The sequence below is a fragment of the Thermobia domestica genome, chromosome 11, assembly GCF_964235325.1.
Source record: "Thermobia domestica chromosome 11, izTheDome1.hap1.1, whole genome shotgun sequence".
Taxonomy (NCBI): domain Eukaryota; kingdom Metazoa; phylum Arthropoda; class Insecta; order Zygentoma; family Lepismatidae; genus Thermobia; species Thermobia domestica.
In genome coordinates this window covers 67,592,579-67,607,387 of record NC_137464.1, presented here as the reverse complement: position 1 = coordinate 67,607,387, position 14,809 = coordinate 67,592,579, and the positions used below count along the sequence as shown (strand labels likewise).

Here is a 14,809-nt window from a genome sequence, read left to right as displayed (position 1 = left end):
AACACTGCAACTGGAATTGTAGTAAATGATTCTTTGGTTACCGACTGCGAGTCGTTGGCAGATTTATTTGCAGAGTACTTCGCATCAGTCTACCAGACATTTTCAAATATTAGCAATACAAATAATTATTCAACATCATCACAAACTTTCTGTGAAACGAAAATACATCCTATTACAACTAGAAATGTAAGAGATGCTATTAAATCCTTAAAGACTAAATCTGCGTTAGGTATAGATGGAATACCTGTTTTTATTATAAAAGGTGTAGCTGAGGTAATCTCACCAGTGTTAGCATCTTTGTTCAATTGGAGTTTAAATGAAAATATTTATCCTGAAGCCTGGAAAATTGTAGCCGTAACACCAATACCTAAGACTAAAGGTGACAAAATAAATGATTATAGACCAATTTCTATAATGAATGTTATTCCTAAAATTTTTGAAAAAATAATGTACAACTACTTGTATAATGCTGTACGTGATCAGTTGGACGTAAATCAACATGGGTTTATAAATGAAAAATCAGTTATTACAAATTTGGCATGCTTTGTTCATAGTTTGTTTTCTGTTATTCGATCGGGTGGTCAGACAGATGTTATTTACTTTGATTGTGCCAAAGCTTTTGACAAATTACCTTATCACTTATTAATAAGTAAGTTGTATAAGTACAAATTATCCAATCAAATAATAAAGTGGCTAAATTCGTACTTAAATAATAGAAAATTCAAAGTAAGGTATAACGGCTATATGTCTTCTATTCATAATATAACATCTGGTGTGCCTCAAGGCTCTAATCTTGGTTCGTTGTTGTTTTTGTTATATGTAAATGATCTACCTGAGAAGTTAAATTGTAGATATCTGATGTATGTCAATGACATAAAAGTTTTTAAAGAAATTAAAAACTTTCAAGATCAAGTAACCCTACAAGATAATATTGAATTAGTGGTCAAGTGGTCTGAAAACAATTTTTTGCCTTTGAATATTACCAAAACTAAAGGATAACTTTCTCAAGGAAAACTGATCTTCTTTCGTATAATTACACAGTCGGTAAGCAGAGAATCGATTTTGGAGCCTATGCCAAGGATTTAGGAATAATTTTAGATAACAAGTTATTATTCAACAAGCATTTACAGGTAATAACTTCTAAGGCTAGGAAGAACTTAGCTATGTTAAAATGTCTATGCCGTAATTTTTCGAATGTCAACACCTGTAAGACTTTGTACATTTGCAACGTGCGATCCCATTTGGAGTACGGCACTGTTATTTGGAATAGTGAAACTAAGTATTTTGTAAATGCTATAGAATCTGTTCGAAACAATTTTTTGGCTTGGTTACGATGGAAGTTTAAAAACTTCAAATATATGAGTCTGTCTTGTATATCTAAAGAGCTTTATTTGTTACCTCTGACTGATAGGCGGTGTATTTTTGATTTAAGTTTCTTTCATAATATTCTTCAAGGTGTCTTTTCTATTGATGGTCTATGGTCCATAAGAATTCCATATCGCAATGTTAGAAATTTTGTACCTTTTGTTTCGAATGTTCCTACCCTGAAATGTTCAATTTATAAAACTATAGATACAGCCAATAAGTATTACTATGCTATAGATATCTTTCAAAGTAATTTTGTTAAAATCCGTTCACAATTAATTAAAATTCTAAAGGATATATAATTTTTTTTCTTCTTAACTTGTAAGGTGGTATTTGAGATTTTTTGTTTTTTAGGTTTTTTACGTTGTTTTTCTTGTTCTCTCTTTCAACTTTCTTTCTCTTTTCCTATCATCTTTCTCTCTTTTATCCTTGCTTCCTTTTTTGGATACTACACTTCTTTTTTTTCTTTTTTTTTTTTTTATCTTGGTTATGAGTTTTACATGCCATATGCTTATTTTGTATTCTTTGTCTTTTGAGTGAGTGTACTTTAATTAAGGTGTCAATTGATTTGAAAATTATGCTTATATGTTATTATTTTAGTCTCATGACTGGGTGTACTTTGTTTGAGATGTACTTGGGATGATAATTATGTTTATTTGTTTTTTCATTATGATTTTCATTGTATGTTCATCTGTAATACCCATTGCTTTTTTTTTTTTTTTTTTTTTTTTTTTTTTTTTTTTTTTTTTTTTTTTGCATGTTTCATTTTTATGTTATGTTTAAATGTAAATGCCCTATATTTGTATAATCTTTCTTGGGGGCACTTTGTGGCTGTAGCTGTTTGTCCCTAATAAACATTTAAACATTATTATTATTATTATTATTATTATTATTATTATTATTATTATTATTATTATTATGTTATCATCGTTATGATATCATGGAACTGTGAACTAAACTTTCTGAAACCTGTGATCAATATTCGCTGATCGTCACAACTAACAAAAACGACATGACATAAATCACAAACGCTAACACCTAACACTGAATTCTTCACACTGTTACTTTTATCATACTTAGTTTTTAAGTTGCAACTATAGCTGCTTTCCCTGGGCTGGGTATAAAACATGCCCACATATGTTCTCTACTTTTCCTCTAAGTTGATTGGCAACTAGTTGATTTTCTCTTGCACAGGCAACTCACATTTTCCTGTACATTTTCGTACTACGAATGAAATGAATTGCCACTATCAAGGTTCAAGGATTCTTAATGAACTTCGCACAAAATGATGCTTTGACACAGGTAGCCGAAACGAAAAAACAGTTGTTCTTTCGTTCGATAGTGAATTCCCGAAGTAAATTCAGTAGTTAACTTGTTTAAATAAAGTTTTAAAATCCGGAATTTTTAAAACGCTTTACATATACTGTATATATTTACAAGTACCTACGTATATAAAAGTCTTACCAGCAGATCCGTCCAGTATAATTATGGCTCCATCCATTACGCCAAGAGTTTGTTCCACCTGCATTGTGAAATCAATATGACCAGGAGTATCAAGCAAGTTAAAGCGATGACCCTTCCACATGAATGTCACAGCAGCCGATGTAATAGTAATACCTGAAGTGAAATGAACATTAACATGATCATGGCATAACAAGAATAATGTCTCGTATAACAAGAATAATTCTAACTTGAAAATGTAACTAATTTTGTGAGTGAATATATAATGTAATGAAAATATTTTCACGACCCGCTCCTCTCTTCTTCAGTCACTCAATGAACGAATAAAACCGAAATGCAAGAACTAGCGTATATTATTTAATATTACACTGTAATACACCCCATAATAAGAAATATAGCTGACCAAACACAAAAACTACTGCAAAACATATATATATATATATATATATATATATATATATATATATATATATATATATAAAAGCACATTAACTCTGGAAGAGGCACTCTACAGAATATAGTCAATCTTTTACCTCTTATGCTCCCATGACCAGTTGCCATAATATCATATGTTTGAGTACACATTGCAAGGGAGGTTTAACGTTAATATAACTTAAATTTTTGAATGAAACTGCTGACAATACACTATCAAGTATGATAACCTTGATAGGAAATCTTTCAGTTTAACGTCCTACGATTACGCCGTTTACGCTAAGGCAGACGGATGATTAAGACAAGTGAATGATGATGGAAGAATTGGTGGAATGGTAATGTAGGGGAAACGGGAGTACCCTGAGAAAACCCACGCACTAACCTCAATAAGAATTTAGAATGTATTATCAGCACAACAGTTAATGCAACTTAATCAAAAATTTAAATTGCATTAACGTTAATCCTACTTGTAATTTTTGTCACGCTTAAACATTGCTGCAATAGCTCTAAAAACTAAAAAACAAACACTCATTTTACAGGTAAAAAATATGAATTTGCGCTCAAAATTTCTCTTCCCGAATTTAACAACTATTATTTAAATATTAAGAGTATTTTCACTTAAGTGTATAAGACTTGGACAACTCCCTTAATACTGGGAAATAAAAATATGGATCTACGTTTATATTTTACTTTTCAATATTCTTCTTCCCTGCGATATGAAAGGAAAACAACTTTCACCTCATTTAAGTGTTACAGCACGATGGAATACTTAACAGAAAATGAAGAAAACTGTTGAAGAAAGTCTTTATTAAGGATTGGCACTAAGAACGACGACTGAAACTCTTTCTTAACTCCCCTACATTCAAATTCCACTTAGCATTACTGCCATCCAAAATGTTCAAGCTAATACAAATGAAAAGTGATTGACAATTTACCTCGAAGCCTCTCTTGCTCCATGTAGTCCGTTACAGTGTTGCCATGGTGAACTTCACCCATGTTATGAATTAAGCCAGAATAGTAAAGCATTCTTTCCGTTGTTGTTGTTTTTCCTGCAAATAATGTACACAAATGAACACTGAAAGATTTGTGATCTACTGAATATACCGGGTGGCGCACAAAAACACTTCTTCGAGCATATACATTATATTACATACAATATACATATACATGCACGTATAATGTTACATTATACATATATACTGCTGAAGGCAGAATTTTGGAAATAAACATACAAGTCTACATTTAATTTCCGATTATTAAAGGGCAAAAACACAGGCAGGTGGGCCATTTTTATGCAACTATTCGTCAATATTATTTATAGTGTGGACATACTGCAATATAGCACACATAATACGATGCATAACACAGGAAATAAAAAAAAGTTTCATAACTAAATAAAGCAGCTGTTTGCTACCTAAAACAGGTATAGCTTAAGTCATTAAAGGAACAGCTGTTCACGCTTGAGCTGTTTTAGAACTCGAAACACAAAACTCTTTCGTGACACTGAAACCATATCTTGTCGCACCGTGGAACCTTCCCACGTTCTACTTTCTTCTAGATAAGGGTTGCCAGACGTCTTGTATTTTATACTTTATTGAATGAACGAATGAAAATGTCTTTATTGAAGCGGGCGAGGTTCAGCCATGGCTGCTCTACCACCTAACATTTGTCGAAAGAATACAATAATAAAGATTACACATCAAAAAGAACGAAAAAAAAAAATACAAGTAAAAGAATAAATAAGAAAATAAACAGGTCACATATGCAATAAAAAGTATCGATATTGTTGGATTTAGCTAAGTTCTTACATAAAACTGTAAAGTCGTAAGTGCCAGAGGTTAGTCGCTGGGATTTCATCAAATGTGATTTTAATGAATTTCGAAATGAATTAAATGACTCTATTTCCGTGAGAGCTTTCGGTATCGCATTCCATACTCTCGGACCTGCTCTAGAAAATGATCCTTGCACTATCTTCAGTTTAAGTCTTTGTACATTGAATTTCTCACTGTTACGCGTAACGTGAGAGTGAATTTGTGACCGCTTTGTAAATTTACAATATAAATATTGTGGGGATTGAGTTTTAAGGATTTTATATATCAGACAACTATAGCGTAGGTATCTTCTTCTCGACATTGTTAAAATATCGTTTCTATTTAGCACTGGTAGGATATGTTCCGATTTCTTTAAGTTGAAGGCAAACCTAATGCACGAGTTATTGTCCTGTCCTATATGAAAGTTGTACAGTAAGAAATATCTATTAATCAAAATGGTCAAAATCATTAAATGTACTGTTAAAAAGGTAACTTCATATATTTTTAAATACCAAAATAATTTACGTATTGTATGTATGTTTAGAAATCTGCTTCAAGTTTTTGATTGCTTACGATGTGCATTCTGTATTTACAGTGAAGAAATATGGCAACCTTATTTCGGGCCGTTACCACGCTATTCATTTGAGATCTTGAATTTTGAAACACACGTTAACTTAAACATTATGTATAGCTATGTTGTATTTTTAACTGACGTGCATGTGTCAAACTTGTTACATTGTTGCCAACTGACGTAAAAATTCAACTTTCAATCTTTAATTTCTGTATGTCCTAAAGAATATATAATAAAGTATTTATAGTCTTAATCCTTGTTTTTAATAATGTAGTGTGTACTCGTTTCCAAGTCCTTCTCACTGTTATCTTTTTCGGTGTTCAAAAGCGAATTTTTTTTCCTCTTAATATAATACGCTTCAAATACTTCCTTCGAAATGTTAATAGTACTACGATGTAGCACTTCTACCTCTTGTATTGAATATTTTTGTTGTTTGGAGATGTTTCGATAAAACTGAAACAGCTTTCCTATTCTCGTGCAACTCTCTATTGTGTTCCTTTACCCTAGTGCCAATGTTTCTTTTGGTCATTCCAATATAGGAAGCATCACGAGAGCAAAACACCTGATATAAGCTACTTGGACCGCTTTTGTCCACGAAATAATTTTCATATTGACTTAAAATTCTTTCCATGTACTTTCTGGGAACTTTAAAACGAACTTTAATTTGTGCCTTTTAGCTATTTTCTATAACTTGTACGATATCCGTAGACACAACGGAAATGACACCCAGGGAAAAGGGAAGCTAAGAATTTTTCAGACCCATTTCCCACGTCTTGAAAATATAATGTTTTTTTTTTTTTTTTTTTTTTTCATGTTTCCATTGTGACAGGACTTTAGATTTGATATTTTATTAGTTTTACATCCAATTCTTCCTGCAGCTCTAATCAATCTGAAAGCTCTATTAAATATGTTTGTGGTCTATCAAGAGTGCCCGAAGTTCTTTTTACGAATATATTGCTAAAAGCTTCCTGTATACTTTGGGTTGAAATATATTGCATTTCTTCTAAAATGTATTGGCTAAGAAATTAATACATTCTTACTTTACTTTCCGATCGTATATTTTATCCTTGTCTCTAATTTCCTTAGAAGATAACTCAATTGTTTATTTTTGTAAACCTGAATGTATCTGCGAAATGAAAATACAGGGCGAGTCAAAAATATATATATACACACTTTGAACTGTCATAGAAAATTTATTTTCACACCTACACGGCTAAATTCCTGGAATAACTAAGTGTACTTTCTGGTTAAACTGAATGTTCTAAACGATTGTTAAAGAAAATGTTCAAAATGGTGGCCTTACCATTGATACATGTTTGAGTACGGGTTACGACTGCTTCTGTTCTTCGAACCAAAGTGTCGAATGGGATTTCTACAATCGAATTTCATTCCAAAGAATGTCCAGGTTACTTGGTTTACCATAAACCTCATCTTTTACTGTGTTCCATAAGAAAAAATCGGTGTAAGGTCTGGAGAGTGTGTGGGAAACTCGATTGACCTCCTGCGTCCTATTCACCGGCCTGGTACATTTTGATCCAGTTACCTTCGCACATCCTTATGAGAGTGCGGCAGTGCATCTTGTTGGCAATATAACATATCATTACCGTACATTGCACGAATGGCAGGGCAAGTGGAATCAGCAAGCATTGTTAAGTACTTTTCTCCAGTTACAATACCGTCAAAACAGAAAGGCTCAGCTCCAATGAGCAACCTAGGAGACAAACCATTCCACACATTTACACCAGGCAAATTTGCACTTTTCTACAGTAATATGTCGATTATTTTCAGTTCAGTACACACTATTATACCTATTGACAGTTGCATTAAGTTTGAATTGTGCTCATCCGATCCAACAACACTACCCATAAATTCCGGTTCACGTTAACCATCTCCTGAACCCACTTACAAAATTGATCCTGCGATCTGGGTCGCCGTCACTTTACTGCTGCACCAACCCTGCAAACATACACAAGCACCTTACCTTTCTTCAGTGTGTGTTACACATTACTAATACTTACATTGTTCTCACGTGACTCCTGCCTTGAAGATTTTTGTGGTGAAGGCTTAAAAAGTTCCACTACCGCAACTGAGGATTCAGCACCTGTAGCCGTGCGACATTGTTCTGATCGAACTTCTTGCGCATCACACATTGTTCCATGAACCTCGGATTTATCTCGTAGACGTTCAATTGTTATCTTTGAAGGTGAATTAGTCCCATAATCATGTCTCGACTGTCTCTGAACCGCAGCAATATTCTTAAACTGTCAGTACACCTGTTTCTGCTTTTCCAAGTTCAAATATCCGTCCACCATGTTGATATTACTCTCTTGCCAGTAACTAGGTTGTTCAGCTAGACCAACGATTTTGCTGCCACCTGCTGAGGAAACGTAGCAAAGTTCTTTTCTTTCTGAAATGTAATCTTGTAGATTGGAAAATAAATCTTCTATGACAGTTCAAAGTGTGTATACGTTCTTCTCACACTCGACATTTTATGTATTTTAGTTCAGGGTTATCTATAAGGAGCGTTCAAAAAGAAACGAGCCGGAGGCCGAAGAACAGAAACTCTTACCTGTATGTTAGAACTATTGGCTCTGGCTGTTGAGGCACTTGTCCCACTGCGACATAAGGCGGTGAATGGCTGTCTCGTAGAATTCCCTGGGCTGCATTGCAAACCAGTTGTCGTCCGATGTGAATCGTTTGCCCCTCAGTCTTTTTAAGGAGACTATAAATGGCGTATTCGTAGGGAGAGAGATCTGGACTGTATGTAGGATGATCGAGAACTTCCCACTTGAATTTCTGCACGGCTTCCCTCACTGTGTTGGCCGTATGAGGTCGGGCATTGTCATGGAGCAAAATGACCTCACGAGTGAACTTGCGTGGTCGTTTCGATTTGATCGCTTGGCGAAAGTTGGTCAATGTTTACGCGAAACGCTGGGCACATGATCGTGCTGGACGATTGGCGTCTGCTTCAGCTGGCTTTATAAGTCATGTGGCTTGCATACGTGACCCTCTAGTGGCGGGTTGTCTTCCCGTGCTCTTGTCGGAACGTCTATTTGTTACACACGCAAGGATATTACCATTCTATCACCAGTGTGCATATTAGAGCCTTCAACTCGTTTCTTTTTGAACGCTCCTTAAAATGTCAGTTTCGAAATGATTTAGCCAGTACTGGAAATAAGGAACTTTAGATGGAAAAGGCGTCTTTTTGCCAATAGATTCAGTCCTCAAATTTAAAAAAAAGAAAAGAGAATTATTCAGTAAACATACTTCTGACATTTTGATTAATTCATAAATGTCTAAGTCATTCAGTTTATTAAGTTTAAGCCCTTTTTTTTTTTTTTTTTTTTTTTGGAAATATAAGATAGCGAAATTTATAGGTATGGCTATAAACATGTCAATAATGTCTATGGATGCTAGTTTTAATTAACTAGAGAACATGCTTTCTTCTTTATCTCTAAACTATTATTACCTATGTATTCGAATTTTGCTATGTTATGTGGCAAATATTGACTCATCCATTAAGCAAAAGAACATTTAGTACAAAAGGTAAAAGTGTTGCATGGGCCTCTACTAATATTGAGTTGATTTGATTTGGAGTTCAATGTCCCTTTCAGCAGCGAGGCTACATGAAACGGGACCTACTGATTAACGTGGAATCCGAACCACATGGGCTCCCACCGGGAATTTAATCCCACGCCAAAGGCGCGTACGCTAACCGCTTAGTTACGAAGGAGCTCTCTACTAATATTGAAAGAAACTTACTTGAAGCTTATTATATTAGGACAGAAAATCTACAAAGGGAAGGACTGGGATAGGATTATTAGCAACTACATTAATAAAAACAAACATTAAGACTGTAAACATTTTATTATATATTCTTTAGGACATACAGTAACAGATAAGACTGAGGGTTGAATTTCTACATCACTTGGCAACAGCGTTTAATATGACAACATTGCACATACAAGCTTCAAACTTACATAGTGCTGGAAGACATATGCAACGTATAAGATTACAGGAGTAGATACTAAAAAATATAGAATATATAGGGTTATAGCACTAAGGATGAATGTGTCATTTTACTGAGAGTCTAGATAACCATGCTGGTGCGTTAGACATTTCAATATCACTGTCCATAATATTGGACAGCTTAATGGTTAGCTAAAAGGCACGCTAAGAGAAAACTGTGGATCCAAAACCAGATCTTGTCATATTTTTCTCATTCACTTAATTTAATTATATCTCTGTAAATAACAATTAAAGTGATCTTAATTTGTGATCGCGTCACGGGAAAACGGGTGAACCGTTTGAAATGAATTTTTGAATACAGTACCAAACTTTTTTTTTTTTTATCATGCTATTTTATATAAAATGGGTATTCTAAGGGGTGAAAAGGGGAATTCAAAATTTATGCCAAAAATATTGCATCTCAGGAGCCCCTCAAGTTAGAAATATGAAACTCAGTAAATAACTTTTTTCATTAACGTTAACTGGATTTGTATTTCCGCGTTTTCGAAATTTCTGTTCCTAAGGGAGAGAAACGGGGCAATTTCTATAGTGTTTTAATTTCCAACTTTGTATTCAATATATATAGCGAAACTAAGGAACCGGTTCAACCAATAAAATGAATTTCTGAACGTAATTACCAGTTTGGTTGAACTAGGTTTTTATCATTATACTTCAATTGAAATGTGAATCCTATGCGGAAGGAGTTTAAATTTTTCGTAAATAAATGAAAACTGCACCGTTTGAAATGAATTTCTGAACATAGTCATCACTTGGATTGAGCTGGACTTTTATAATTCCAATTCGATTAAAATACGTATGCTTAAGGAAGGGGTTCCAACAAATTTTCCATAAATCTATGTTTCCCGGGTGAAAAACAGGCATTTTAGGATTTAACCAAAACAACAAGCGAATCCTCCACTTCTTTACATATAAAATAATAATAATAATTATTTTTTTTACTTACCAGCATCGATGTGAGCAAGAACGCCAATGTTTCTGATCTTCCGTGTGGCATCGTCAACTGCCTTTCTTGGATACACAATCTTCTTAGAAAAGAATCTCTTCCTTGGGAGAAAGAACTTGTCCACAAACACTAGAGGACGCCTGGTCATCTCATGGGACCTGAATCCAAAATATCTATCAGTCATTTAATTATCAACAAAATGTTGTGATAATGATTTATGACTATTACACCACAAAAGGACAGGGAAAAATCTGATTCTTGGTCTGGCAGGGAATCGAAGCCTAGTCTTCCGCTTGTTGACTGGATGGTTTATCCACTTGAGCTATCAGTGGTTTAACTAGTTTTCTGTGATTAAATATATGGCGAAAGACCAAGATTGGAATTTCTGCAAGACCAGATATTATATTTTTCAGTACTGCTTACAAAGGTTTTCAGTGCTACTACATATATTCCAGTATTGTACAGGATGTCCGAAAAGTCTCACACTATAAGAAAAATGGTATATATATATATATATATATATATATATATACTTGCGCTCTTCTTTTGTTGTAGTAATGTTGTAGTAGTGAGGACGAACGTGTGGAAATAACGCTGCTGTGTGAGGGTGAATTCGCGATATGGTTCATCTTCGCATAAGAACCAAGGACATGTGCGAAGCAATTGGCCCAAATTATATCTTCCGTGTGTTCAACAACTCCAGATTACGCCTCAAAGATGTGTCAAATTCAGAGAGCGCATTGAACAAATACTGAAATTTTGTCTATGGTGTGAACCGTTTCGAACACCTCGTATTGTTCTGTTATTGTGTGAAAATGAAATAATTTAAAATTGACAGTAAATACAAATCTTAACTCAAAATATCCAGAGATTAACGTATTGGCTTTATCAATATATTATCAGAAATGTTTTGTCAATCAATGCTCGAAAACTAAGCAATAAATCTAAAAGCCGACCTTATTACAACTAATAGTGTAATATTGGAAGACTTGCGTACGGTTTACGGCGGAAACTCATGTGGTTCGGATCTCACGTTAAGCTGTAGTTCACGTCTCATATAGCCTCCGTGCTGTAAGGGATGCTAAACTCAAATCAACAAATCAAATGGAAAAAAAATCCTATCACATGTAGCATAAGAGGGTAGAACATCTACTCTGTTTATGGGGATCGAAGTTCTATTTGTCGAGAGCCTAGCAATACACACTGGTACCGTAAAAAATGACATAATTTAATATGAAATTCAGCTTTAACGCGAAGTAGAAAATAAGACCTGACCTTGTAAAGAGTTAAATGTGTGCAGAAAGAACTTCTATATATGGATTCTCAAATGTGTGTTTAATGATTTTATGAGAAAATTAACAATTTTTCTTCTTCGGATGGATCACTTCAGATTTTATTTCTTAAATTAAATTATTCAAAAACACGTCTGTATATTTCCCATTGCATAATTGTATAAAACATCAGATAAAAGCTGTTATTTAATTACTCCAGATTTCATAGTGTAATGGATATTCATATAATTTTCTATTCTCTAGAGAATATACTTCTACGTAAAAGAAGAGACCTAAGAATATACTTCTAGATCAGAGCTGCCCAAATGGCAGGCCGCGGGCCGCATGCGGCCCACAAACCTCTCACGATTTACGATTGTTATTACTGATAATATTTTCATTTATATTTATTCATTCTTTTAATGTTTCCACTCTTCTTTCGAAATAAGGCATCCATTTAACGCTTCTGTACAACAAAAAGACGAAGGCATCCATGGAAACACTGCAGTCGCTAATGTAACTATACGCAAGGCATCGTCACTGAAAGGGACGATTACTTCAATAATCAATACATCTGGTCTAGCTTAAAAAAGGTGACCCTTTCTTCCTCGAACTCTGCCTACAAGCCATAATGCGAAAGAAATACACCACTTCCTGTCACAAACACATAATAATATTATTATTATTAATAAGTGCAGCCCCCACCTTACTAGTGAAGACGACTATGGCCCTTAGGCCCATTATAATTGGACACCACTGTTCTAGATAATATGGGGTACTGTACTAACGGGCATTGCATGGGGCATTCCTGCTTCTTAAATCTAACTACATGTCATGCTTTAGTTATTACGAAAACAGTTATTTACAAAATTTTAATATATAATATACATATAAACTAACTAACTCTATGGCCTATGGAACCCGGAGGTTCAATGCCGCGTTCACAAAAGCTCTCCACTGACTTCTACCCTTAGCTAATTGGATCCAGTTTCTACTTTGTATTCCTATCTCTGCGAGATCCATCTTAATATTATCCTCCCATCTGCGCCTAGGTCTCCCTAATGGTCGTTTTCCGATGGGTCTTCCAGTCAAGACTTCGAAAGAGTTTCTTTCTTACATTCTAGCTACATGACCTGCCCACCTAAGCTTCCTAGACTTGATGACCCTAACAATGTTTGGTAAACCGTATAATTTATGTAGTTCCTCGTTATGAAGTTTCCACCATTCCCGTTCCTCTTGGATCCGAATATTCGTCTCAGGATCTTGTTCTCAAATACTTTAAGTCTATGTTCTTTCCTCAGAGTAAGCGGCCATGTTTCGCAACCATATAGAATAACAAGCATGATTATCGTTTTATATATTTTAAGTTTCCAATTCCTCGACAGAATTCGCGACGACAAGAGATTTTGAACCGAACAGTAACACGAATTTCTTGCTTTTAGTCGACATTTAATTTCTTCGTGAATATGATTTTCGTCTGTTAATATCGATCCTAAATATTTGAAAGTATCCACTTTATCAAAAGTATTATTTAATATATTTTATTTAATGTATATATATATATAACAGGCGTTCGAAAACTCATCCCACGAGAAAACTACGCTTTCATGAGATCTTACTCATGCCATATTGTAGAGTTGTCATAGAAATATTGTGAAAGTTCTTCCCTTTGAAGGAGTAGCAGAGCTAGGTTGAGTTAATCAGAGTCCGAGATCGACTCCCACTATCGGTTTATTATTTTTTTTAAATTCCTCTAATAACGACAGTATTTACAGAAATACTTCAATACAATTTTCTCAATTGTGAGGTAGAAATTAAGTAGCCCAAGACTGTGCGGCCAAAGACAGGATCTCTACAAAGCTCCGGGCAAGCTAGGTAGAGAGGCGTAGGAAACCCCAGTGCTCCAGGCAAACAGTGAGGGTGTTAAAAGTCATAGAGCCTCGAAGCAGGCTAAGCCAGATAGAAGGGAAGCCAAGAGACCCGCAGCAGACTATAGGTTCTGAGGTTGAGTTTTTCCTAGTGTTCCAGGCAAGCACGAGGAAGGGAGACCAATCGAAGAGCTGGTGCGTGTCCACTGAATGCTCTCAAATATATAGGCACTCTAGGCAGCGGTGGGAGTGCTGCTCCTATGTCATCATGTGACTTGCAGGTGGGGCTAGTGGTCTGTCGTCTGCTTCTTGTAGTAATCCCACGTGAGGTGTAATACTCTTCAACGTAAATGCATGTGGTTGATGTTTACAAACAGAAGCAGGTGATATCGTTTACAAACACTAGCACGTGATACATTACAATACTTATTTATCACAAACCCATAAGGAACCACCAAAACATTTTAACAAGCTCAGAATGCAGATAAAACCTTGGTTCTTTCTCTAATACACATAAATTATTTTTGAAAAGCAACATTGTGAAAATTTTCTTCAAATTACAATACAGGATATTAAAAGATAAAAAATATATTTAATTTATCCAATCCTATACTGGTATTAATTTATTAATCCCGCGCTGTTCAAGCAGTTGCCAGACTTGTCCATAGACGTCATTATTAGCGTTTCCGTTCTGAGGGGAAGGGATCTTTCGAACTCATTTCTGACCTGGCCATCCACCCTAAAGCTAAAAAAGAAAAAATTAACGCTAATGTTTTAAGGGGAGGAAGATATCCTGCTATTTTTAAGAGCAAGGTGAATGGAAGAGAAAAGCCTCTGATTGTAAAAACTGTTCACAAGTATTTATGTGTATATTCTGCCAGGTCCTAGATACCAAAAGTAATCTATGAAGTGTAAAAATGTTTGACAGCTAACTCCTTCTAGACCACTGGACCGATTTTGATGATTTTCGGTACATAAATGGATCATGGGCTAGCTAAGGTTTCTATCAGATTTGTTTTCCTGTTGGGTGTACCCTACGAAGGAGAGAGGCGGTTAAA

The 14,809-nt window shown here is 34.8% G+C and overlaps 1 protein-coding gene across 2 annotated transcripts in view; it reads right to left on the bottom strand.

The window, feature by feature from the left end:
• The window catches only part of mRRF2 (mitochondrial ribosome recycling factor 2), a 95,849-nt gene that overhangs the window by 75,748 nt on the left and 5,292 nt on the right, over window positions 1–14,809 (bottom strand). For both annotated transcript variants that reach the window (XM_081730541.1, XM_081730542.1), the window contains exons 2-4: window positions 10,613–10,770; window positions 4,194–4,307; window positions 2,830–2,982 (exon numbers count right to left, since the gene is read on the bottom strand). In XM_081730541.1, the coding sequence (XP_081586667.1) occupies window positions 2,830–2,982; window positions 4,194–4,307; window positions 10,613–10,760 (415 nt within the window). In that variant the 5' untranslated portion in view covers window positions 10,761–10,770. The remainder of the gene's footprint in view (window positions 1–2,829; window positions 2,983–4,193; window positions 4,308–10,612; window positions 10,771–14,809) is intronic.